At 39.5% G+C, this 27,148-nt stretch overlaps 2 protein-coding genes across 3 annotated transcripts in view; one reads left to right on the top strand and one right to left on the bottom strand.

Annotated features, from left to right (window-relative positions):
* The window catches only part of LOC129247307 (congested-like trachea protein), a 51,083-nt gene extending 24,138 nt beyond the window's left edge, over nucleotides 1-26,945 (top strand). The window contains exon 7 of the mRNA XM_054886391.1: nucleotides 26,864-26,945. The gene's annotated coding sequence lies outside the window, so the exon portion shown is untranslated. The remainder of the gene's footprint in view (nucleotides 1-26,863) is intronic.
* LOC129247304 (uncharacterized) lies at nucleotides 1,086-27,148 on the bottom strand. Of its 2 annotated transcripts, none has more exons than XM_054886380.1 (11): nucleotides 27,061-27,148; nucleotides 26,346-26,383; nucleotides 21,287-22,355; nucleotides 21,094-21,225; nucleotides 16,655-18,187; nucleotides 16,325-16,585; nucleotides 16,108-16,261; nucleotides 8,878-8,985; nucleotides 7,811-8,796; nucleotides 4,316-4,387; nucleotides 1,086-1,587 (listed from the first exon to the last, which is right to left on the bottom strand). In XM_054886380.1, exons 2-11 carry the CDS (start codon nucleotides 26,363-26,365, stop codon nucleotides 1,453-1,455), a joined length of 4,470 nt encoding a protein of 1,489 aa, XP_054742355.1. In that variant the 5' UTR covers nucleotides 26,366-26,383; nucleotides 27,061-27,148; the 3' UTR covers nucleotides 1,086-1,452. The 2 variants fall into 2 exon arrangements, with proteins under 2 accessions (XP_054742355.1, XP_054742357.1); XM_054886382.1 differs by lacking the exon at nucleotides 27,061-27,148 and adding an exon at nucleotides 26,752-26,849.

The raw sequence follows: 27,148 nt of genomic DNA, 5'->3' as shown, positions 1-27,148 counted from the left end.
AGCAACGCAAAAGTTGGTCCAATGGGTTGACTGTAAAACTGTTACTGCGGACGTTTTTCCTACAATACTTTTCTCAAGCGCATTAATTGCTCTGAATACCGGTCGCCTGTAATGGTTTTACTAAATTTTAATAATTCATGTAATATCATATCGTATATCACACTGTGTTGGCCCTACAAATGCAATGGATAGCCTTGAGGCTTTGAACATTCGATTTGGCTACTCCTGAGGCGTTCGTACCACAAGCGACAGATTTTTTTTATAATTACCCAACTAAATCTATTGGATCCGTCAACTAGGCAGCGCCCAGCAAGACAAATAGTTCGGCTATCATTCATGCACAAATTGACTCCAATGGACGGAAATTTTACCAATCAGATGTTTATGATTGCTCAGTGCAACGATTAAGAGTAGCTTGGTAACCTCAGTTGGAAGCACTTGACTGCTCATCTTCACTACGCCAAACGATTTCTTTACTGCTACGAATTTTCGAAGTTCTTACTCAGTCACTATTTTTACAGTTGCTGGTCTACTGGCTGCTCACGCTCGTCAGGTATCTGTTTGCACCAACCGCAGTAGCCCTCTGTCTAACCGTTTTTTCGTGGATTTGTAAAAGATCGTAACTTTGTGGTGTCGAAATTATTGATGTGGTGTGTGGGAAACCTAAGAAGAGAGTGTCAAAATAGCGAAGATTTGTAATCAAAAATGAAAAGTTAGGTTAGTTTGATGTAGACAAGGAAGATAATGAAAATAAGAAAGTGGTTTACAAGCAAAATTTTACAGCTACGTCACCTAAACATCTTATTATGTTAAATTCACTGAGAATCGAACAGCGGTGCCGCGATATGCGCAATCTTTTATGGTTTCCTCAAACATCTTAGCTCTCCCTCGATCTTACGCCAGAAGCAGAGATGTGCGTTTGTGCAACAGTTTCCGTTAGGCCCCTACATTGGCCAGGTGACACTCTCTTGAAGGGTTTATTCAGAAAAATCCTGGCACCTTTTTTGAATAAAATTTGATTTTTTGTTTTTACCTTTAAATTTCTAATGACAATCATTCGAATTTTTTTATTTATTTTAATACTTATATAATAGATTTTTGGACATTTTTGTTGCTGCATTACTACAATAAATACAATATTTAAAATTGGTATTTAAATATTTTTACTTAATTGAATTGATTGTGGTTAAAATATTTTTATCTTTAGATCCCTACCAAATATTTTCGAGATATTTATTACAATAACAATATTTTTATCTCAGCGCTTCAATATTTGCTACACATACGAACAATTCAATTCAATGTCGCGCGGTAACATTACAATTTCCTTAAAATTAAAAAAAAGAAATAAATAAATAAAAGGCTTAAACTAATCGAATTTTCTAGACAAACTTATCGACGCACAAATTTTAATTTAGGACCAAATTTCCACTCTAATTGCTTGCTAGTTTTTCAGGATATTTTTCTATCATGATTTTCAAAATTAAATAACTTTTGCTTCATATTTTCGGCCTTAGAGAGGGTATAGGGTGACAAAACCATCGGCAATACATTAAATGATTTTAATTCCGGTAATTTGATATTGAGCTAAAGGAGAGGGGAATACAAAGAAAATGAGTTGGTATTTTTCATAAAATAGGAATTTTTTCTAATTTTTAATAAAGCCATGATTATGAAAATTGCAGTACCTAAATTCATCTTAATGAGATTAATTATAAAAAGAGCGCCAATAATTTGTTGGTAATTAAGGTGAAAATTAATTAAAAATAGCAGGTGGCGCAAAAGTAACCTTACGATGTGTTTTGGCTGTAATTTAAAAAAAAAATAAAAACTTTGATTCTTCTTGTGGATTATTTTTATTTGGTCTTTTAATTTTTTTTACATCCAGACGAGAATATGATGTCATGTAAATGGCCGCCGCCACAGTTGATTGCCATTTGAGCCCTTTTTATGGCATTTTCCATCACTTTGGCCAAAACTCCCGGTGATAGGTCCTCATATTCTTGACGGATATTGTCTTTAAGAGCTGCAAGAGTCTGAGGCTTGTTGACATAAGCCCGCGACTTCAAAAAGCCCCACAAAAAGAAGTCTGGAGTGGTCAAATCCGGCGATCTTGCTGGCCAGTGCAAATCGCCAAAACGGGAGATTAGGCGCCCGGGAAATGCATCCTTCAGCATATCGGTTGTGGCACATGTAGTGTGTGCCGTTGCACCGTCCTGTTGGAACCACATGTTTTCCAATCCCAATTCATCAAGTTGCGGCAAAAAGAACTCGTTGATCATTGCCCGCGACATCTTCGAAGAAAAAAAGTCCGATGACTCCTCCAGCGAAAACAGCACACCACAGAGTGACTTTGAGCGGGTGTAATGGCTCTTCGTGGGTTACAACGTAGTTTCAGTGCCCCAGAAGCGTAAATTTTGCTTATTTACGTACCCGCTAAGATGGAAATGGGCCTCATCACTCACGATTATTTTTGATGAAAAATCATCTTCCTCTTGGTGGTGATTAAGGATGGCTTGAGCGTATGTTAGACGTGATTGGCGGTCAGCAGCTAACAGCTGATGCACCGTCTGGACTTTGTACGGAAACATCTTCAAATCTTGTACCAAAATTCGCTGTAAAGACCGTCGATTGATACCCATTTGCGTGGCACGTCGTCTGGTCGATGTCGACAGCGCTTCCATGACATCCTCGGTTACAGCAGCAATATTCTCTGCAGAACGACTACTCCGAGGTCTGCCACGCCTGGCAGCATCTCGTGTTGTGCCAGTCTCTTCGAGGCGAGCGGCTAAACGTCGCCGTGTTTCACCAGTAGGCGTTGGACGGCGAAGAAATCTGCGACGAAATTCACGTTGTGCCAAAGTCATCGACCGATTATTGGTCAAATAAATAGTCAGCAATATTCCGCGTTCTGGAGCAGTGTAGCATAACATTGTTTATTAACGTGTATTTCGCATGTGTTTACTACACAAATGTCAAAACAGAACTAACATTAGGGGCCAATCGCAATTTTTTATAGCATTTTCTGATAGGAGGATTACTTTAGCGCCACCTGTTACTTTTATTTAATATAGAAATATTATCTTAATCTTTTTTTTAATATATTTAAAACTCAAAAAATTTTGCTCGGTCCCAATAAGATGACTAGATACTACATACAAGTAGAGTGCTCAGGGACTTATTGACAAGTTTTGGGAATTTATTTGATTCTTATTTAAATTTAATAATTTTTTTTATGGTAGGAGCGTGAGCGGCAAAATTCAAACATATAATTCCATTATAAAAAAACTTTAAATGCTAGTAAAAAGGTGTAAAGCGTTGTGCAGTTTGTTAGTTTTGTGAGAAATTCAGAAAGCGTACGTTGTTTTTAGAAAATGAGTTTTGCGCATGAAAAACGATTTGAAGCAGTGTTCCTATAAACACACCCTATAGGTCCAAAAATGTCACGTGAAAATATAGCAACAATTTGAAGCAAAATATTTGAAGAAGTCGAAGACGTTCATAAATAAATGGGTGCAACGGTATACCGAAGTTAAAATCATCGACGACTTCCCCAGACGAGACCTAAAAAAAAATACCTCTCCAAAGCAAGATCAGAAGATCATTGTTACAAAGTCTAACTTATCGTTGGGTGAGCAGTTTTAAGGAAAGGTGGAGTTAATGTATCCAAAGATACGATTCGAGGACCTGTACTTGTAGAAGACCTCAAATTCCAGATCACATTGAAAAAAGTCTTATGGCTAAGCCAAATTCAGAACTTGATGAATCGCCATTTTGGGCGTATCTTGATGAATCTTCCTTTTGTGCGTATCTTGATGAATCTTCCTTCGGTCCGTTTGAAATTTTGATGAAAATTAATTTTTAAAAAATTTTGTTTAATTTAATTTTTGTTTTTTTTAAGTTTTTTTTAATTGTTTTTTTTTTTTAATTTTCATCAAAATTACAAACTTTTTAGCGGAACGGTTATAGCTCAATAAATTAACGAAAAATTGTTTTTTTTAATTTTCATCAAAATTTCACACTTTTTAATCGGAATCAATAAAGGTTGGCATAATAAAGTGCAAGTTTAGAGTGTCTCAAAAATTGCATCACAGCATTATTTTTTAATTTAATTTTTTTTTTAATTAAACAAACAATTTTTTTTTTATTTTCACAAAGTTTGAGAAGGGGTTTTTGTAAGAGAATGAAATATATTTTCATAAAAAATGTATTAAAATTAAATAAGAAAGAAAGAAGTTGTCAAAGCTTCTCAATAAGTTCCTGTGCTACAGGCATTAGACACACTGTACATATCCATCCCATTCACGATACTTACCAAAGCATTTTGTGACGCTGCGTCTTCGGTGGGGTTATGTGCCCAAATGGGATCTATCCAAAATGGCATATTCTAAAAAGACAGCGTGAATTGAAAGATCAATCAATGACTTCGCAGGTTTATGTAACAAGTAGGTATTTTTAAAAGTTCGAGATAAAATTGAAGTATTCGTAAAGGATATTATGCACGTATCGGGTGTTATTTTAGCGCCATGAGAACTATCGATATCGATAAATATGTTTTCACAGCAGAGAATGACAAAATTTTACGTAAGGATTTGGCTCACATGCCTGCAAAATACAGCTCGTGCAAGAATTGAAACAAAATGAATACCATTTGCGTCGCATTTCTGCTGATTGGGATCCTTTAGATAATTCAGATTTATTGGAAAGGTAGTCAAAAACTGAAATAATCGAATGGACCATGTAACTCATATTCAAAAATTAAATGTCATGAAATTATCTACCAGATTTTGTATTATCATTTTAAGTTCTCTCTTCTAACTCTTAAAAGAATACCCGATATAATAACTAAATAACATTTTTTCGTTTTAGTTCCTATGAGCTGTAAATTTTTTATTTTACTGCGTACACATTTTTTCATACGTGGCGAGATCTCTCCATATGTCAATTAAGTACGAAAAATTCCACATTTCAAAAACATTTGGAAATTATTAAAATTTCCGCTAGCGCGTACATCCTTGAAAAGGGTTCAGGCCATACTTCTTCCTCTAATTTGGGGTGCGGGCTTTGTTGTTGTACCAGAAATGGGCCTATAGTTTTATGCCACCTCCGAATGACGCTTTCATAGCAGAAAACCCTTTGAGAATTGAAATTGCATAACACATGAAGGTAACGAGCTTTTTAAAATGAGGGTAACGACAGCGCAGTCGTAAAAAATGTCGTCAAGGAAAAACAAAACAGTTTTCCAGCAATGAAATAGACGTGAAAACTTTTGTTCAAAAGAAAGGCTGACAAAAAATATTATCTGAATATCTTAACGGAAGGATACCGGGAGCTCTAATGGAGCTCGTTTACAGCTTTTATTTTTTTTTGGTATTGATAGCTCACAAGGCTTTTTAACAAGGATGAGAGATTTCAAGGTTTGCTCTTTAACTATGGTGAAAAAGAAAATTGTGAACGGAACTTTGGCTGCCACGTCACTAGGGGATTCGGCCGTCGAAATCTGCATGATAATCACACATATTCACACACTAGTTCGATTAGCCCTTGTTCAGATAGCAACGAAGCAACATGAGTGAAGGTTGCGTCGATTTGTTTTCGTGTATCACTAACACAATCTTACTGCCAGCCGAAATGTGCTCGATCATTTCACACAGTCGCCCACATTCACTCGTTGTTCAGACGGCAACGAAGTGTAATTGGTCGATTTTTTCATATTCACCAACACAATCTCAGTTTTTTTGTGAACACACCCCAAGTGCCGTCAGCCCATCAGCTGTTCCTGTCGAATTCGCTCAGAGCTGAAGAGCTCCCCTTTAAAATCTTTTCACAATGGCTTATTACCAGTATGGTGCGGCTTTTGTTAATTTTTTGAGCCTTCTAGCTCGGGGAACTCTTGCAATGAGTTTTGCTCTTATGCGAAAAGATTGCTAATGGGAAGCAATGCTGGTAGTACCTATGCAAGCAGTGCACGCTTCCAATTTACGACTTGTTAAGATTTTTGAAAGATGCAGCGATCTGCTTGGCAAATTATATAATTTCGCGTTCCAAATTTCCATTAAAAATGACAGAAGGTGGTGCACATCACGGTAACGCTATTCTGCTTTTGACAGTAGCTGAACAGCTGATTGCTATATTTTGTGAGAAAAAACTCAAGACAAAATTCTGTAACTTCTGACTAAAAGAGAGACTAAATTTAAACCAGGAGATCTTACTGGAAATCTCAATATCCTACACAGGATTAAACATGCAGGCCCAGGCGAATGACCACACGGAACCCATACTCAATTTTATTAAACGATACAAGGTTATCTCCCCGTCTAGTGTTCCACTAGCCCAACATGGCTACATGATGACTCGCAAAAATGGTATGCAGATGGATCCAAAACGCTCCAGGGGGTAGGAGCAGGAATAGTGGGCCTAGAGCACATAAATCTTTAACACTGAATACAGATAGCATAATTTTCCATGCGGAACCCCTCGCCATAATGGAAACAGTGGCAATCATATCCAAAAGAGGGTTCAAAAAAGTAAAATCTAAAATACATTCGGACAGTCAATCAGTCCTCAAAGCCTTAAATAGCTTTACGTTTAATTCAAAAGTTCTTTTAGAGTGTAATAATGCACTCAACAAACTGGCAACTCTCATTCAGATTTCCCTAATTTGGGTACCAAAACATGAGGAACACACAGGAAACGAGAAGGCAGACTTTTATGTCGAAAAAGGGGCGGAAGCGCCATTTATTGGACCAACCCCATTTTTTTGGCTTTAACAAAAACAATCTAAATCAGGAAACCAGAAAAAGGATCCAAAGGAATACTGGAATGCCATAAACGGCCTTAATCACCCCAAAAAGTTTCTGAACTTTAATACCAGCAGAGCAAATTCTGCTCTAACCCTAGGCAAACAGGGTCTCAGATTACTCTGTGGAGCACTTACAGGCCACTTTGCATGCAATAAACATTTGAATACAATAGGATCCTCTAGCACCAGTTTATGCAGGTTCCCCTGTTATGAAGTGGAGCCCATGGAGCACTTAACCATCAACTGTAAAGCATTAGGTCATAGGATACACAGAATCCTGGGCACGTACCTACTTGAGAATGAAGATTTACAAATGCTCCCTCCTTAGGAGCTGGTTCGAGATTCTGCGTAAGATTTTTTGGACCTTTGCACGTTGGCAACGGCGAATATCGCAGGAGATAGAACGATGAGCTGTATGAGCTTTACGACAACATAGACGTAGACGAACAAAGATCTAGTGGCTACGTTGGCTAGATCATGTCGTCTGAATGGATACAAACGCTCCGGCTCTGAAAGTATTCCATGCGGTACCGGCTGGTGGTAGCAGAGGAAGAGGAAGAGGAAGACCTCCTCTGCGTTGGAAAGATCAGGTGGAAAAGCATTTGGCTTCACTAGGTGTTTCCAACTGGCGCGCTTTGTTAAACTCGGCCAAAATCGCGTAGGCGCTTATCGCGCGAATCAAGACGAAGAAGAAGAAGCTGGTTCGACTCCTCGCAATACTAAATATTAAAAATTAAGCACTTAGCGGCGCACATTAGATCAATCTGGGCGCAGTGCATAAAGGTGTAAAGCAGGGATTTGATTCCCAGTCACTGAACTTGGTTTACATTTATTCTTAAGAAACCTTGCTAGATTCCTTGGCGGCGAAGACCTTATGCCAATTTCGTTAACGAGTGCATGGATGCTACGAAAAGGGGCTATGATACCAGTTTCTGGCAACCTACTAACACTGACTTGGAAGGTACATATACACATACAAAAATACTAAACTGTAAGGCTATAACTCACATTGGATGGTGGTGTATCTGGCTTTGGAGGTTCGAACATGGGATACATATGCAGGGTGGCATAGGAAGGCTCTCGCTTGATTTTGGCCTGTATAAATGCCGTCGATTGCTCCATTGCCGGCTGGAATGCCGGTTGATGAGGATGATGTTGTTGTTGTTGTGTTTGATGCTGTTGCTGCCGATGCGCGTCCATGGCAACGCTTTCTGACGCGGACATGATAAGTGATGGCAATGCCGTGGCATTCTCAGCCATTATTGATTGCTGTTGGTAAGCCATCGAAGCAAGTCGTCGATCCCAAAGTTTTGTTGTTGCACCCAAATTGGTCGGCATAGTTGTGGTTGGCGCCTGTGGTACTTCTGCAAGCTTAAATTGTGATCTACTTGTGTTCAACTCGGACAGTGATAAATTCGACGCATTCAGTGATGTGTTTATGGCTCCGAATGAGGAGTTGCATGAACTGTCGTTATTATGAGCTGCGCTCGAAGCAGACGTGTTTAAGCTCGAGTTGTTTGAGGCGACTGAATAGATGGAAGTGTTACCTTTATGGTTCATTTGCGCCGTCAGTGGTGCAAAATTATTTGACTCATAGGCAAGAGTTTGCATTTGTTGATGCATAGCCTGTTGCAGTTGTTGTTGTAGTTGTTGTTGTGACAGCTGTTGGGCCGGCGCCTGTAGCGGTACCGATTGTGGTGGCTGCAGTTGTGGTTTTTGTTTTAATACTGCATTGGTGCGTTGTACTTTCATAGGTGGCTGGAAAACGGCGCTCGAAATCTTACTTTTATAACTTTGCACCAATTGATAGTTACTGTTCTCGTTGGTCGTCGACAGCGCACGCGTTTTTGCCGGTGGCCCCTGGAGGCCGTAACTGCGGCAATGGTTATTCTCGCTAAGTGGCAATCGAAGAGGGCGCGGCACTTTTTGTTTGGCTGCCTGCATTTTTGTTGAACCGAATATACCAGAACGATTTATAAATGCGCTTAAATGAACTAAAAATTAATAAAAATAAAAGGAAAATTATATTTTGGCACTTGTCGAGCATAAGTGTGTATAATTCCTCAGCTACTCACGTTCACAATTTGGGTGCAATGAAACTTCGCTGCGCTCTTGGGTCAGACCCACGTTCACCACAAAAATGTCGTTATGAGCAGCCAAAACGGAGAACAGATTCGGAAATCCTGTAAGAAGATCAAAGTGTACAACTTAAAACCTAAACTTTCGCCAAAATACAAATTGGGGCGGAGGAGTGATTAGTGTTCATGGTAAATTGAAGAACTTGAGCAAAAGTTGAAAGCGCTGGGATCCCAATTATTTGAACTCTTGAGTCCGAAAAATGTTTTTATTGTTATTCAAGTTATTCATGTCAATTCACAGAGGAACGCTAGAAGATTATATCTGCTTCTCACGCTGCGTAAACGACACCTGTCCATCGGGCGCGCAGCATCTAAAAGGGCACATTTGGATCGAGAGCTGTACCGATTCACTGCAATAACCAGCAACTTAGATGTTCACATTTGTCGATATCACGATTTGGTTTAAACGACATAGATTTATGGTCGAAATCCCGATAGCTACATCAAGTTTAGCTATCTGCAGAGGTAGATCTCTGTTATTTTTTGGGTAGCTTTAGTTACTATTAAGCACCGACTTTTGAGACCCAGTAATGTCTAAAACCCCAGTAATGTCTACGAGCCGCAGGACTTAATCGCTCAGGCACAATATTTTATAAGAGCGTACAATTGCTGGCGTATGCCGATGATATTGACATCATAGGCCTTAACAACCGCGCTGTTAGTTCTGCCTTCTCCAAACTGGATAAAGAGGCAAAGCGAATGGGTCTGGTGGTGAACGAGGACAAAACGAAGTACCTCCTGTCATCAAACAAACAGTCGGCGCACTTGCGTATCGGCACCCACGTCACTGTTGACAGTTATAATTTCGAGGTTGTAAAAGACTTCGTCTATTTAGGAACCAGCATTAACACCGAAAACAATGTCAGCCTTGAAATCCAACGTACAATCTCTATTGCCAACAAGTGCTACTTTGGACTAAGTAGGCTATTGAGTAGTAAAGTCCTCTCTCGACGAACTAAACTAACACTCTACAAGGCTCTCACCATGCCCGTCCTAACGTATGGCGCAGAAGCTTGGACGATGACAACATCCGATGAAGCGGCGCTTGGAGTGTTTGAGAGAAAGATTCTGCGCAAGATTTTTGGACCTATGCACGTTGGCAGCGGCGAATATCGCAGGCGATGGAACGATGAGCTGTATGAGCTTTACGACGACATAGACATAGCGCAGCGAATTAAGATCCAGCGGCTACGTTGGCTGGGTCATGTCGTCTGGAAACGCTCCGGCTCTGAAAGTATTCGATGCGGTACCAGCTGGTGGTAGTAGAGGAAGAGGGCGGCCTCCTCTGCGTTGGAAAGATCAGGTGGAGAAGGACTTGGCTTCACTTGGTGTGTCCAACTGGCGCCGGTTAGAACGGGAAAGAAACGACTGGTGCGATTTGTTAAACTCGGCCAAAATCGCGTAAGCGGTTATCGCGCCAGTTGAGAAGAAGAAGAATGTCTAAAACAGACGAGCTCACGCACTCTGGAGTGGAGTGGAGATGAAAAAATTATAAGTACATCTTTACTTGACGGTTGAAACTCGCAAGTCTTTAGAGTTCTTGTTTAGAATTAGCATCTCATCATAAAGTGAGATTCTTCAAAATTTCACTCAACTGCGCCTACTCTCCGACAGAAAAGAAGTATAAAAATCGACTCTATGGATGCTTGGAACCTACCTCATAACAATATGAAAAATTGACTTGTTGACTTCAGCACCTGTTTGTAGAAATGAGTGAGATAAGTGTCCAGTGAGACAAGCCTTCGCGATCGAAATCTTTTCGAAATCGACGTGGCGTGAAACTCTACAAACATCCAAAATGATAAAGAGAACAAAACCAACAGTTGAAAACAACCGTTCGGACTTCCGCTATCTAACTAGGACCAAAAAGCCCATCACATAGCGTCTTGAATCAAAGCTCTAAAACTGATACCTTTTCAATATCTGGATTTTTTGACGAAATTAATGGCGATAACGCACACTTTTGCCTGGGGCAGAACTTCGTTAGCTCCAAGCGGAAGTATCTGCAATTCTTAAGATATCGGACCATATTGTAGAGTATAGCTAAAATAGCAGAAATCTCCCGTCTAGAGTAGAATACAATCCAGAAGATGGGACCAGAGTTCTTCCCTTGTATTAGATATCAGATTGGAAAAGAAATATCAGAGCTCTTTAACAACAGAGAATTTACTCTGGAGTTCTCTTTTTTTTGCTGGTTTTGTTGTGCGGTTCCGAAATGAAAGTAAATTAAACCAAATATATTCTAAAACTATGGTTTTCCTCACTGACTTAAGCAGGTTTTCATCGAATGTAATATATGAATTCAGAGCAAAGCAGGTTTCTTAAAAAAAAAAAAACAAAAAAAAAAATAAAACAAAACAAAAATCCAATCATACATTTTCCAGGATATTATTGGTTTATTCGAAAGTACTCGTGTGACTGACTCGGCTGGCTTAATAGTAACGCATTATGTTAACCCAGTTTTCTAAGACTTTGGTGACAGTGTCTGGCTCTATCTCACGAATGGCTTGCGTGATATTTACCTTAAGAGCCTGAAGCCTTAATAGATTTTTCGCATAACATCGGTACTTCACGGAACCCCACCAAAAAAGACTTACGGAGTAAAATTGCAGCTATGAGGTAACCAATTGACATCGTCGAGACGACTGATAACACGATTACCGAAGCTGGTGCGTAAAAGACCTATTGTGAAATGAACTTTGTGGCATGACGCGCCATCCTGCCGAAACGAAAGGTCATCCAAGTTCTTGTCTTCAATTTCTGGCCACAAAAATCGTTTATCATGTCTCTGCAGCGCTCGCTGTTGACCAAAGTGGTGTTGGCAGCAGCATTTTCAAAGAAAAATGTGGCAATGATACCACCGCAGCAAAACCCGCAGAAAACTGACACTCTATGAGGGCGTGTTGGCTTCTCGACAATTACGTGTGGTTTTTCCGATTTCCAAACTAAGTACATAATTTGTTTCAATATTCATTGATATTTCAACCTGGAAAGACTTACGCCTAACAAGGTTTATAAATTGTATAATTGTATTACAAAAATCGACGCTCTGTGAAAAGTGTGCATCGCGCGCTCAGGCCTACTTATGGGTTTCAACTATGAGCCCCATTTTTGGCTTAATGGCTATGTCAATAAGCAAAATTACCGTACTTGGGCTGAAGACCGACCCGAAGCTAGAGCCATTAAATCCATTGAAAACAACGATTTGGTGCGGTCTATGGACTGGAGGATTCCTCGGCCCATATTTCTTTAAAGACGAGGCTGGCGCCAATGTAACAATGAATGGTGAACACTATCGCGCCATGATAAACTACTTTTTATGCCAGAAATTTAAACCCGTGATCTCCACAACATTTGGTTCCAACAAGACGGCGCTACTTGGCATATAGCCCGTGAAACAATGGAACAATGGATTTACTGCGTCGTCGTTTCGGTGAGCAATTTATCTCTCGTCTCGGGCCGGTGGGTTGACCACCAAGATCGTGTGATATCACGCCTTTGGACTTTTATTTGTGAGAGTATGTAAAGTTTAAATGCTTTTTGGATAAACCAGCTTCGATTGAGGCATTGGAAGCCAACAGTACTAAAGTTATTCACGAGATACCGCCCGAAGACCTCCAGCGAGTCATTCAAAATTGGTGTTTACGGATGGCCGAATTACAGCGCAGTTGCGGTCAACATTTGAAGGGGTTTCTTTTTAAAAAATAAATGTCATGAATGGTTCTACGCAAAAATAGTGAGGATTACCCCAATCAATTTGAATTTTCGTTGTTTTATTTCAATTTAAAACCCGATACCTCCAAATTGTTCATCCTTTATACCCGCCGAAATGAAAATTCGCTTCATCAAATCCGCTTTTTTATGTAGTACTCTTTATAGAGATTTTTGAAACACAAACAATTTCAGTCTCAGAGACTCATGCTGATGTCGCGCGCTTCGCACTTCGAATACCGTGCCTTTAAAGCTACGAAGAGCCGTAAATATTGAATAGTATATCGGCGGCCGCCGTAGCCGAATGGGTTGGTGCGTGATTACCATTCGGAATTCACTGAGAGGTCGTTGGTTCGAATCTCGGTGAAACACCAAAATAAAGAAAAACATTTTTCTAATAGCGGTCGCCCCTCGGCAGGCAATGGCAAACCTCCGAGTGTATTTCTGCTATGAAAAAGCTCCTCATAAAAATATCTGCCGTTCGGAGTCGGCTTGAAACTGTAGGTCCCTCCATTTGTGGAACAACATCAAGACGCACACCACAAATAGGAGGAGGAGCTCGGCCAAACACCTAACAGAAGTGTACGCGCCAATTATTTATTTTTATTATATCGCCTTTTGTTTGCTAGAAGTGTTCAGAAAAACAAGAGAAACCAATTGGAAAGTGCGAAACACTTTCCACCACAACAATGCAAACTCTCACACATCAACTCAAACAGGTGAACTTTTGAACGTTTGAATTGATGAAACGTTTGAATTGTAAAGTTCCGACTTGTAGATACACAAGAAGACGAGACCAAAGCATGAAGCTGGCTACAAATATGGTGGGCCCAGACGTGGGTGAATAGAATTTGTCCTTTTTATGGCTGCAGTGCCCTTTGGGGATGACTTGATGAAATTCTCCAGCCTAGATCCCTTTTCTCTCCTCCGCTATATCAACAGCACTAGATGGCTGTAGACGGTTTTGTGTCCTCCCTAAATCCTTTCACAGGTAGTGATCCACATTATGGTATCAAAACGGCACGTAAGTGCTACTTGTAGTGTACCTGGGGTACTCTTGCCATCTTACCTACCTACCTACCATGGTTGCAGTCCTGGACCTTCCCGAAGTAATGCAGAAAATAGTCGCGGGAAGGGTGTCTTCCCAGAAGGCCTCCTCTTTTATTGGCCACACCAGACAACGCAGTAAATGACGGCCGCTGTAAGTGGGAAGGCATTTTGAACTCTACCTCACCCACCAAGAATAACCCCTTTAATAACCGGATCAGTTGATGCTTTTAAATCATATGAACTCCAAAATATAGTCAATCACCGTAACCAAAGTTGGTACTTTGAAAATTCTTTCAAATGCAAGCAAAAGTGTATAAACCTTCATGGAAATATTTTAAAAAACAATAAAGACATTTTTTGTTTTTTACTTCAACAAATTTCCATATCGCCATTAATAACACTGTGCGACAGTGATTTTATACTTTTATGGAGACCTAGTACAACTTGTAGGTATAGTAAAACTAAGAAAAATGGTATAGGAGAAATTTCCACACCCCCAAAATCTCGTTTTATGGCCATAAAACCGTTTTTCAGTAGGTTGATGTGAAGAATCACTCCTAACTTCGCCAATTTCCATCCGATTTCGAATTTGTTTTTTTAGTTCGAAAGAACAAAAACAAGCCTTTTTGACAGTGTGTTGACAATTTTTCTGAAATGACAACTGACGAGACTGTAGACGGAAGTATTTGGAATTTTTTTATTTTTTCTATATTTTTTCAACTTTGACATAATTTTTACGATATTATCCGATATTGAGGATTTTTTTGAGTACACTACTGTTATAGTAAATTTAATTTTGCGTCGAATGAGCTATATTTGACTGTAATTGAATTAAAATTAATAGAGTTGTGTGAGTTTTAAGATTTTATTTTTTTTTTTTACCAATTTGGTATGTAGGCATCGAAGCATGAAAATGATAACAAGTGTCATTATAAACACATAATATTTATTGGAGTATTGTGCAGTGCAGCACTGTACGGTGCGGTACGGTGCAGTACACAACGGAACTGGTTCCAAACTTAAAAATGCATTGGAAACGGCCCTTTGGAGTTTAGTATGGTACGGTACATTTGTCATTCTCTTCATCAGTTTTGAATACTTCTCTGTAAGAAATTCGATCATCATCATTCATCTGAAGTCGTCATCAACTAAATTCCATTGTTTAAATCGAGAAGCGAGCGTTTCAGATTGTCTTCCCGATAGAAGTAAATCACGAGAAAGATCCTGAAAATCTGAATTTGATGCAATGTGTCGTTCTGAAGACTTAGAACCAGACGGAAAGTACTCTTCATCATCAGGTTTATTGTTATCAGTTTGATCATCATCAGCAATGAGTCGAACTTCCTTCAGTTCCTGCAGTAGAGTCAATCATATCGTCCAAGACTACGGGGTTCTTAACAGTTGCAACATCAGCATACTTTATGTGCTTTCGAGCTTTATAATGTTGACCGTTTACGTCCGTTTTATAAAAATAACAATCATCTGGCTGATGATGCCACATCATCGGAGAATATTGAGAAATTCGACTTTTCTGGCAACGTTTTGATTTATATCTCTTGAATTTCAATGAAACAAACAATTCAACTTTGACGTTTTAATAAGGTTAAATTATAATAACAAACTTCTTTTGTTAATCAATGTACAGTGTGAACTTTGGTATACTTGGGAGCTTTTCCATATTTCTATTGAAAAAAAAAATGTGCTATAATATGTCAGATATTTTCGTAAGTTCTAACCAGTTCTGTTGTATGCAGTACAGTGTACTCTTATGTATACATATATACACCAATAAATATTACGTATCTATAATAATTATTCCCATTTAGCGTAAAGTTATACCTACATACCAAATTAGTAAAAAAAAAATAAAATCTTAAAACTCACACAACTCTATTAATTTTAATTCAATTACAGTCAAATATAGCTCATTCGACGCAAAATTTAATTTACTATAACAGTAGTGTACTAAAAAAAATCCTCAATATCGGATAATATCGTAAAAATTATGTCAAAGTTGAAAAAATAGAGAAAAAATAAAAAAATTCCAAATACTTCCGTCTACAGTCTCGTCAGTTGTCATTTCAGAAAAATTGTCAACACACTGTCAAAAAGGCTTGTTTTTGTTCTTTCGAACTAAAAAAACAAATTCGAAATCGGATGGAAATTGGCGAAGTTAGGAGTGATTCTTCACATCAACCTACTGAAAAACGGTTTTATGGCCATAAAATGAGATTTTGGGGGTGTATTGGAAATTTCTCCTATAGCATTTTTTTTAGTTTTTCTATACTCACAAGTTGTGCTAGGTCTCCATAAAAGTATATTTAATTTTTTTTTGTCACACAGTGAAATTTCTGAACACACTTTTTCTAAAAATATAATTGTTTTTACGATCCTCAATGAACTTACCAAACTCAAAGGTGGTTGTAATGTTGCAATGCAATGTGCTCTTAATCTCGGTCAACAAAACTGTACTCCTCTTTTCCACTAGACGTATAATACTTAGCAGGAACTTCAGAAAACCTGAGCTGCGCACAAAATACACTTCCTCTTCCTTAAAAATCTGCAAACATAATTTTTGGAAAATCTTTGCATTACCCATTGAAAAATGTCATTTGCCACTTACCTCTATTAAGTGTTTCATAGCCTTAACCTTACTCTCATTGATGTGATCCTCATATTTCTTGTTGAACTCCTCAATCAAAGCGCTTATTATGAAATGTTTACTACTTTTTTCTTTTGCATCGCCGGAGCTGGAATCGTTGCTGCCGGTGTGCAAATTAGCTTCGTGTGCCAAGATGAGTTTACAAGCGCGGTAGCATTGGCTCCGGAATGCAGCATCCTGGCGATGACAGATAATCCACAGCGTCTTCTCTTTCTCCATCAACTGGAAGTGGCATTTATGTGCATATTTCAGTTAGTTTCCTTTTTTAACACGCGCTCAACTTTAACTCACCTCTATGTAAGGCATCAATTCAACACCTTCAGCGATGCTAGACACACCCAGCGTCTGCGGTTGTATTTGATAGCCAAATTTCTTCTTATGCAACTGCAGCATCTCATCCAACTTCATGCTAGTTTGCGCCATACCCGTCACATCGCTGACTAGTTCCTCACACTGCTCCGCAAAGACGCGACGTGCAACTTTCGGTGACAAGTATATCTTTTTATCCTCATCATTTGTCTGCTCCATTTCGACAACACCTTGTATGGCCTCCATAAGATCGGCCAACTTCAGAAAACCATAGTCGCTCAAGCGGCACTGATATGCAAAATGGTAATGATATGAACGTACAAATTTCTGAAATAATATCGTATATTGTGGCGCATTTCGGAAGAGCTCCACCATTTCACCAGCAAATAATATAGTCTTCTCCAACTCAACGCTGGTTTGTTTACGCTTGGGCATCGAGATGATCATATCTTCGCCATTTTGCACACGTGACATTACTACCACATTCGAATTAGCCAGACCGTCCAAGATGTCGCGTATATCGCACACCCCATAATCGGTCACATCAAAGTTGCGATTCTGTGCTTGTGCGAAAATTGTAGGCAACTGCGATAACAACACCGATTTGTTGTTGTGTGCGCGCATTGTGCGCAACAAATCGGATGTAAAGCGTCGTAGTTGTGTGCGATGCGTCAAAGTGATCTGCCTGTTTTCGCCATCGCCGATGATCTGTACAACAGTGGCAAGCGCTTCGAATAACTCAATTAACTTGGTGTACCCATAGTCGGCTACACGGCACTGCTTGCCGAAATGATTGTGATAGGCTGGTATGAAGCGATTGAACTTCATGGTAGACTTCGGTGACATCTTCACCAATTCTATAACTTCGCGTGAAATCTGATATAGCGGATCACTGACAGCGCACGCAGACTTTGCGTATAGACTACGTTCGAGTGATGCTGAAGCAGCGCTAGCGGCAGAGATGTTCGAGTTAAGCGAAGCATTGTAGTTCTCCTTATCCATCTCGAGCCAACCGAGTATTTTGATGCCAAAGTTGTTGACCTGTATCTGTATGCCTTGTACACAGCATACCAAATGCTCCAAGTTGACACCGTTTTCATTTGGTATTATTTCAGTGTTAATCTGACCAGAAATACAATGCACCAACGAAGCGACTGGTATATCGCCAGTGTGATCTTTCAGCAGCGGATAGATGATGTTTTGTATTTCAGATATAGTCATCCAAACATTCGGCAATGGTTCAATGTCTTGCTCAGCCCAGCCCTTATGCTGTTCACGCTTAAAATGCACAGTGCAATAGGGTACACTGTGATGTAGACCTTCCATCAACGGTGAGTTCTCTAGCGAATTTATGACAGCCGTTTGTAGACTAATAAATTTCTCTTCGCTATTATCGACGTTTATCGTGCAAATGTCGGACATTTTATAGAGATCTAACACGCTAATCGATGTCTTGAAACGTGCTTGAAAGAGCTCACGGAACTTATACATAGGCAATGTGTAATGTGGCACGTCCTACATTAGTGAAGAGAGATTGGAAAGGCATAATTTGTGAGAGATTTAGAGCTTGGAGGGCATGAGTTCAGACACAAGATGTGTTGGCCAGTTAAAAAATATATAATATTTGAGCAGCTAATACTCGGCATGCGTTGCTACGCCTCAATAAATTAAAAATAGTAAATTAGAAAAATATTAGAAAAAAAGAATTTGTATTAATTTTTTAACTCAAACCAGCGAATGAACAACATTTTTGGAGCTTAGTTGAACAATTTATTCGGAGTGCCAAGTCTAAAGTGAGTTACAAATACAGGGTGGGCCATATAGCGTTTGCTTTTTGAACCACCTATTTTTTGAGTAACACAAATGGTATGTCAAATGTGTTCATAATTTACTTAAAGGTTTGACATTTACGAAATGGGACGCTATACGCCTGAACAAAATTGGGAAATATTGAAAACCTATTTCCAAAGTGGTGAGTCTTCTTCTTCTTTTCTGATTTTCACATCGGTGGCTACGTCAATAAGCAAAATTGTCGGATTTGGGGCCCAGAAAATCCACACGTTACTGTAGAGAAGCAAATACATCCACAACGAGTCACTGTTTGGTGCGGTTTTTGGTTTGGCGGCATCATCGGGCCATTTTTTTTCGAAAATGAGCGAGGAGCCGCGGTTACAGTAAATGGCGAGCGTTACCGTGACATGCTCAACGAGTTTTTGTTTCCAAAAATTGAAGAGGTTGACATAGGCCACATTTGGTTTCAACAGGATGGTGCAACTTGTCACACTGCCAAAGTTACACTCGAACTTTTGGCTATCGTTTTTGAATTCCGATATCAATTGGCCGCCTCGAAGCTGTGATTTAAGCCCGTTGAACTATTTTTAGTGGGGAGCCGTTAAGGACAAATCCTATGCGAACCATCCAGAGACGATTGATGCTTTAAAACACGAAATCGAAGTTGCCATTCATGAAATTGGAGGCCACACAATCGAAAATGTGCTTAAAAATTGGGTTGATCGAATGGCCTACTGTAAAGCCAGTCATGGCAGTCATTTGAACGATATTATTTTTCATTCATAAATGACAATGTTCAATCTTTAATCAATCTTTAAAATAAAAAAAAAAGTTTGAAAAAATATTGATTAGTTTTGTTTTTTATAGCCAATTCAAAAAGCATCCACCCTTTAGTAGGCCATAGAAAAAACAAAGATGTTTGAAATTCAATCCAACCCTATTTAAAAATTATTCTTGGACGTTATTTTTTGACTGCCACCGAGGGCGGCATAAGAAGACAGCATTATGTCCCTCCATTTGTGGAAAAATATCAAGGCGCCCACCACAAACAGGAGGAGGAGCTCGACCAACCACCCAAGCGTCATTCGTTGAATCAGCACATTTGCTCCTTTCCAAAGAGTTTCAAAAGGCATCGGTAACCATCGGTAGCTGCAAGTTGAGAGTTAAGATTGATGTTGCTAACCCCACGTTCAATCACCAAGAAAATTCATTTTTCACTATCTTCATAGCTCCCGATTTTCAGTTGGTTTCCACTAATCAGATTTGCGTTTTCTTGACATATTTAAAATTTCAAAAGTGCAGAAACGGACGCGCGTAATAAAAAAAAGAAAGTTTAGAAAAACGCATACACTCTTTGAGTAATTTTGGGGGTCCCCGAATAGTATTCATTACTATGTTCATTTTACCGAATGTGCTTTTTAGCAAGTGGCTGGATGGTCAGCGCCATCGTTTTTGGTGGAAGCGGCGTCAAGTTGCATACCTATGAGCAACTAGTTGGCGTCGTCAACCTCGCCCTGCTGATCCTCCGGATTTGCAGAGCGGAATATCTTCAGTTGCGCTTTCCTCACACCGAACCGAAGTTTGTTGTCCACTTTTCCCAGTGGCTCGATGCTCTCCTCCGATATTTGGAGAAGGAAGGATACGCTGTTCTTTGCGGAGCCTCCGCTTTTATGATGCCCCAGTCATCTATCGGAACATTGCGGTTATGAGCTTGCAGGTATGGAATCAGCTGTTTGGTTTCGAACTCCATGTTCGGTGTCCAGATGCGAGCCCTCGACCGTCGTGGGATCTCGAGTCAGTCGTTCTGGATCTTTCCAACAACTGTTTGTAGGAAGTCAAGGGAGAGCTGATCTTCGCATTTGATCACCCTGTATCCACGGACCACCTCCATTGAATCAAATCCTAGCACTTCACCCTCCGGGTTTGCCATGACGTGATCAACGACGATACGAGACAGCCGTGCCTCGATTTCGAACCACTACTCCAATACAGGTTTGCAATGGTTTGTAATTTCATCTATCAACACAGTTTGCAGGTGATTCCGTGTCACCTCATTAAACGTGCGTTTGATTGGACACTTTGTGCTTCTTCGCTTTCGCTTTGTGAACTTTCGTGGCTTCTGCCTTCTGGGCAGATACTCGTCGACCACCTTTTGACACCTTGCCTTATCGGCCGCGTCCTTTGGATAAGTTTTACCTTCGACCTCATTTTTGCTTATTCTGCCGAGAATAGCCAGAGACCTCTGGTAAAGCTTATTACTGGACGGGCCTTTTTCTTAGATTTTGACGCTTTTGCCCCTTGGCATCAGCGGATGTGGATGGTTGATTTAAAGTTGATGGCGTGCTGTGGCCCACAGCTATGCCATCAACTGTCTCTTGATTGGAGGCCAAGAGCTCGTAACAGGTGGCAAACATCTCCAAAACATGTTTTTAGATTGAAGAAAGAAAAAGTCGTCACTTCACGAAAGTTGATCACTGCTTCCCAAACAAGAAAAAACTGCAGACTTGGCTAAGTAAAAAGAACTGTTTGGAGCTACAAAATATTTTTGAACGGTCTAAAGCAGATCATACAAACTAGTTACAACATACACAGGGAAAAAATTCTACTGTAAAGTTATGACGGCGACTCACCTTAAGTAGTCCTGCTACTTGACAACGCAGCGTGTTGATTTCCGTGAGTGAAGAGTCGCGCGTATACGAGACTAACATGCGTTTATGGCCGATTTTTTTACGATGCAAATTAGAGACCACTTGTTTGGCGAACTGTAAATAAACTCGTACCTGGTTATGGAATGCTCTAAACTTAGGCACAGAGTATACTTACAAACATATCGGGTACAGTAACTTTGGCATAGGAATTGCCTTCAAATGCCAACGACAGCACTGGCGTTATCGGCTTCAATTGTCCCATTAGAAAGCTACGCAAACTTGATTCCTCCATTGTATAATCCAGATTGGTGATTTGTAGAGTCACTGATTGATTGGTAGCAGAGGTGCATACCTGACAGCCGCTATCACCATTTATCGCTGCATTTCCGTTATTCTCCGAAATCGCGCTCGAGTTTGCATCCGTAGTAACAGCGACTGCTGTAGCGCCACAAATACTTCGGCGCGTTCCAGCGCTGTTCGCCGCCGTAACACCGTTGACTGCCGATGCCGCTACGTGCCTATCAATTCCTGCTATTGCGTTCGCTGTTTTGCCAATGCCGCTGTCACTTGTTGTGGTTGCTCCTGCCGCTACTTCGGCCGCCGTCGAAATACCAGCAAGTGGCGTACCACCAAAGAGATTGGGGTAGTTTTGGTAAATCGTAGCGAATTGCTGATATGTAGCGTACGCTTGCTGTGCATTCGCATTCATAACTGTACTAACGGGTAGGCTGCCGACGGCTCTTGGCATAGTCGATTGCAATGCTAAACTGGCACTCTGTGGATACGAAGCGGTGGCTGCGGCACTTACTGTGCGACTGTACGGCATATAGCGATTGCGATTGTAGCTGCCTGACATGGGGGCGCCCGCACCACTGTAGCTGGGGCCACCGCCTAAAAGTGTGCCATGTGGAAATGTGCCAGAGTGCGACATAAGACTGTTATTGTATATCAACTGCTGTTGTTGGCCAAGGCTGGGTTGGTTACTACCACCGCTGAAGTAACGCAAAGTTGGCCCAATCAGTCGACTGTAAGAGGTGGCAGCCTCGAAAGCGTTTGTGTTGGTAGCAGCAGTGGCGGCGTTGACGCTGTTAATGTTGCCGGTGGAGCCATAAAAAGCGGGTGTTTCAGTACTGCGTGTGTTTAGACCAGATTGGAGAATTGGTTGATTGGTTTGAGCTGGCTGTTGTTGTTGGTGTAGAATAGCACCATAGTTGGAGTAAGTTGCATCGTCGGCTGGGAAGATACTGAAGAGGAAGAGAAATGTGGGCATTTTAATCTATAATAATTGCAATAAAAGTTGTGTTTATAATTGGCGTCTAAGTAGGAATTAAAGTGAGATTTCGGAAGCGTTTTCTCATATAAAAATAAAGAAATAATTGGCGCGAACACTTCTGTAGGGGCTTCACCAAGCTCCTCCTCCTATTTGTGGAGAGCGTCTTAATGTTGTTCAAAGTTTCAAACTTTGTAGAAAATTTAAAAAAATTTAAAAAATTTCATCAACGTTCCAGCGCTTTAGTCCACACTTTTAGAAAAATCTGGATATGCTGTTTTGTAGCCCATTTAGTCGAAAAGTTTGGTATTTTTTAGTAAAGGGTTTTCCAATAACAGGTGTTACAGGTGAATGGATTGCGCTATCGACAGATGATTAACGATTTTTTATGGCCGGAATTGGATGGTATTGATCTGAACAACGTTTATTTTCAACAAGACGGCGCTACGTGCCACACAAGCAACGAAACCATTGATCTTTTACGAGAAAAGTTTCCGGACCGTGTTATCTCTCGAAGAGGTGCTCACAATTGGCCACCGAGATCTTGTGATTTAACACCTTCTGACTTTTTTCTTTGGGGCCACGTGAAAGAGAAGGTCATCGTCAATAGCCCAAGGTCGATTCAATATCTCAAAGATGGAATTTGTGAGGCTATCGAGGACATAGGGCAGCCACTTTGCAATTCGTTCATGGACAATTTCATGAAAAGGATATTATTGACTTGTAAGCCTAGTCGTGTTGGTGTTGCCTAATCTCCCAGTAAGACATCAACCGACTTAATTTCTTCTTTATCTTCACAACTCCTGCAAAAGTCATTTTGAGGTAAACCTATTCTACTGGCTAGGATGCCAATAGCGCAGTGACCCGTTATTATACCTGTGAGGAAGCTGGTAGTTGATCTGTTGAATCCAAGCAGACATTTTGTCCTTTTAAGATTCAGTTTTTGCTAGAGCGTTTTGAAGACCCTGCAGACCACCTCCTATTGGTTTCCGCGTTTACGCTCAAGTCGTTCGCAGTGTATAGTTCGTTTAGAGGAATGCTTATGTCCTCCACCACTCGCTGAAGGTCGAGATGATAGCCTTTTCTTGCACACTCACCCGCTCTTTCACTTCCCTCTACTCCAGAGTAACCGAGGGCCCAACAAAGTGTGGTGTTGTTTTGTTGGATAAGCGAGAGCGACCTCCTGCATTCTTTAACATATTTTGAATTGATGTGCACTGAGACCAGTGCCTTGATCGCTGCTTGACTTTTAACAAAAATGGTAAGATTTACCAGAGGTAAGTCCATTAGTCTTATCGTTTTTGCTACACCGGCTTGGAAGCAGTTTAAGGATAATTGTTCAGAGTATACACCCGATCCACTGCCATGACCATCATTGGTGATCATCTGATTTGACTCTGGTCTGCCAATCCTATCTGTCAGGTATATGTATGTATGTATGTATATAGTGTTTAAGAGCTTTATTTATTCTTTTTTCAGTGAGTTCAAAGTCTCGCCCAAAAGATAGAATTAACTTGTTAAAATTTTCCTGCGATGATTTATTACGATTTTCGACACATTGAAGTACCATAGTTAGCCACTGTGCATCGTTGGTACAATGAGTTCCAATGTAACAGTCGATCCTTACAGGATGAGTTTCGTAAAGACCGTCCAAAAACTGTTGTTGAGTCAAAAACAATCGATTGATAAACTAAAATTTGCATGTGACATATGACGAGATAGAGGCAACCTTGGGCATTAGTGAGGCCAGCACATATTCAATATTGCATGAACATTTGTTTGTCAAGAAAAGGTTCTCGTTGAATACCACATAATTTGACAATTGTCCAAAAGAGAACTCGGACTCGTGTTGATTGGTGTAAAGAAATGTTGTAAAGAAATTCAGCCGCGGTGCTTCAAAGCATGTCTATAATGACGAATCTTTGACCTATGCATATGAGCTGGAAAAAAAACAGCAATCGACAGTATGGGTGTTCCAATACGAGCTTAATCCAACAAAAGTTATTCGCGGAAGAAGCACCTCAAAGCAAATGGTTGTCTGTTTTTTGGCAAAATCTGTTCATATCACAACTGTACCATTCGAGAAACTTAAAGCAGTCAATTCTAAGTGGTACACAATTATTTATTTGCCAAAAGTCTTTGAAGAGTGAAGGAAACCCAACTGCCGCAGACGAATCATTCTTCACCGAGACAGTGCGAGCTCTCACGTATTGGCTCATGCAAGAGAGTTTTTGAGCACTCAAACATCGAATTAATGGGTCATCCACCTTACAGCCTTAATGATTTCTAATTTTTTTTTCCGAACATCAAAAATAAAATGCAAGGTCAACCTTTTTCAATGCCTAAAGAAGCTGTTGAAGCCTTTAAACAGCTCGTTTTGAAGACATCTACTTCTGTGTGCTAAAAGTGCTTTGAAAATTGGTTCAAGCTTATGCAGAAGTGTATTGACTTACAAGGAGAATATTTTGAAAAACAATGAAACCATTTTATTATTATTTTAATGTGGTTTTATTATTGGAAGCCATCGTATGTCATCTGCTATTAGGTGTATAGCTTTGCTTCTGCCAATTTTTCCTTGAAATTTAAAGCGTTATTTTAAAAAAGTGATTATTTTAAAGAACTCTAGATTCTTTGCCATTACTTTTTCCATCGCACGCACGTATTCCGCATCGGAGAAACTTCTGAAGGCGTTTCATGAATCGATTAATTATTCAACTTCCTCATAAGGATGGCATTGCTGCTCAGCCAGAGCATGTACCATCGATCGAAGCAGAGGATACTCGCAAAGAGCTAGACGTTGAGAGTATTGCGGGAGAGATAAAAATGCCCATTTCAATGTTTCTAAGAGGCGTAAATACTCTATTTCGGCATTAGTTCCAGATTATCATGCTGAAAAATAGCTTTGTCGTGCCTCTTTTGTTACTGGAGCCGTTTTTCCTGCAGTACTTGTCTCAAGCAGCCAATGGCAAACCTCCTAGTATAATTCTGCTATGAAAAAGTTCCTTCTAATAAAAAATATCTGCCATTCGGAGTCGGTTTAAAACTGTAGGTCCCTCCGAAAATGGGAAAAGGAGCTCGGCCAAATACCTCACAGAAGTGTAGGTGCCAATTATTTATTATTTTGTTTGTTTTGTCTCAAGAGTATTAATTGCTCTCAATACTGGTCGCCTGTGATGATTTAGCTAAATTTTAATAATCCATATAATATGTATCATGCGATATATCACACGGTGTTAGTCCAACCCATAAACTTAAGGCTTTGAACATTCAGCCTGGCCACTCTTGAGGCGTTCATATACGAGACATAGTTTTTTTTTTGTTATTTTTTTCACTAATTGCTATCTCGGCTTAAGTGCTGTTTATTCAGCCTCAACCGCTGCGTTCTTTGAATAGAAGCAGAAAATAAAAACTTCCCGCAAATTATGAGAATTTTGCACAAAAAGTGGCATTTTTGAACGAGAATAAATTGATGAAGAAATTTAAAATCCAATAAAACGGTATTGTGGTTATGTTCACTGATGTCTAAGTTGCTTACTGTAAAATATTTTTCACTGCTGTAAAAACGGCGGAAGCAAAGTTATATAATGTGGCGCAAAATTAATCATCCAATTTCGTTTTTGAATAACTTTTTTTATTAAATAAATGATTTTGAGTGATGGAAATATTTATTTTGATCTATACGCAGCCCATTGCTTTTCTATTTGTATACTGCCGCTGTTAAGTTCACAAGTGTAAAAAATTATTGACGCATGACGCAATTTGAAAAAATTATAAATCATACAATAAGGCCACCTTGTACTTCCATTATATATCTTAATGTAATTTCGTTAACCCCAAAAGCTAAGCTACAATTTTCCCATCTTCCTTTTCCTTTAGCTTCCCCATCTTCTAATAATCTAATAAACCTGCAATAGCAATTTAGGAATTCAAAAAAATCGCTTAGGCGGTTTTGTAGTCAACTTACCCATAAAATTTGTCACTCATTTCGCAAGTCTCTTATTTCTGAAAATAAAACGTAACATTTTTTTTAGTGCAGTAATTGAGAGCAAAGCCATCATAAATCATAAAATAATAAATAAAAAATAATAAATAAAACATATGGGTGACCTAAGTTTGTTATACTGACTGCCTACTGTCCTAATTAAATTTAATCGCAAATAACCTATTTTGCCAATTAATTTGGGAGATTAGAAAACAACAATACAGTTCGACATATGCTAATAAATATATTTACTTGTACAATTTCGCGAATACATAAATACATACAGACATGCACGAGTATAAGTAAAAACGAATGCAATTAGTTGCTGTTTGAGCGGAAATGAAAATTTAGATTTTCTTTTATAAAACTTAAAATTTAATTTATTTACCGCATTTTTTCAACAACTCGCACCTGTAAACAAAAACCAAATCATACTTTGTTTAATAAGAGGAAAAATCCCGCCAAATTTTAACAATCATTATTCTACCCACAATTCACAGGTTCAACTCCGTTAGCAGACGAAATAGACTTAAAGGGCACAAGCAAATGGCGAGAAGAGAGTATTTATTTGCGCGGCATTAGTGCTGTAACTCTAACTGTAAACTGTAAACATAAATGGCAAAGAATTTGTTGTTGTAAAGGAGAACACTTATTGTATTGAAAACAAAAACAAAAAACCAAAGCAAGTAAAACTAACCTTAAATGCCTCTATTTTGTAAAGTTATTTTATTTTATAAAATGTAGTCTCGCTATCGGCCTTACTCGCAATTTTTAATATTTTCAAC

This window comes from Anastrepha obliqua, chromosome 5 (genome assembly GCF_027943255.1).
Source record: "Anastrepha obliqua isolate idAnaObli1 chromosome 5, idAnaObli1_1.0, whole genome shotgun sequence".
Classification (NCBI taxonomy): Eukaryota; Metazoa; Arthropoda; class Insecta; order Diptera; family Tephritidae; genus Anastrepha; species Anastrepha obliqua.
The sequence above is the reverse complement of the archived record's forward strand: the minus strand, read 5'-3'. Positions and strand labels throughout refer to the sequence as shown.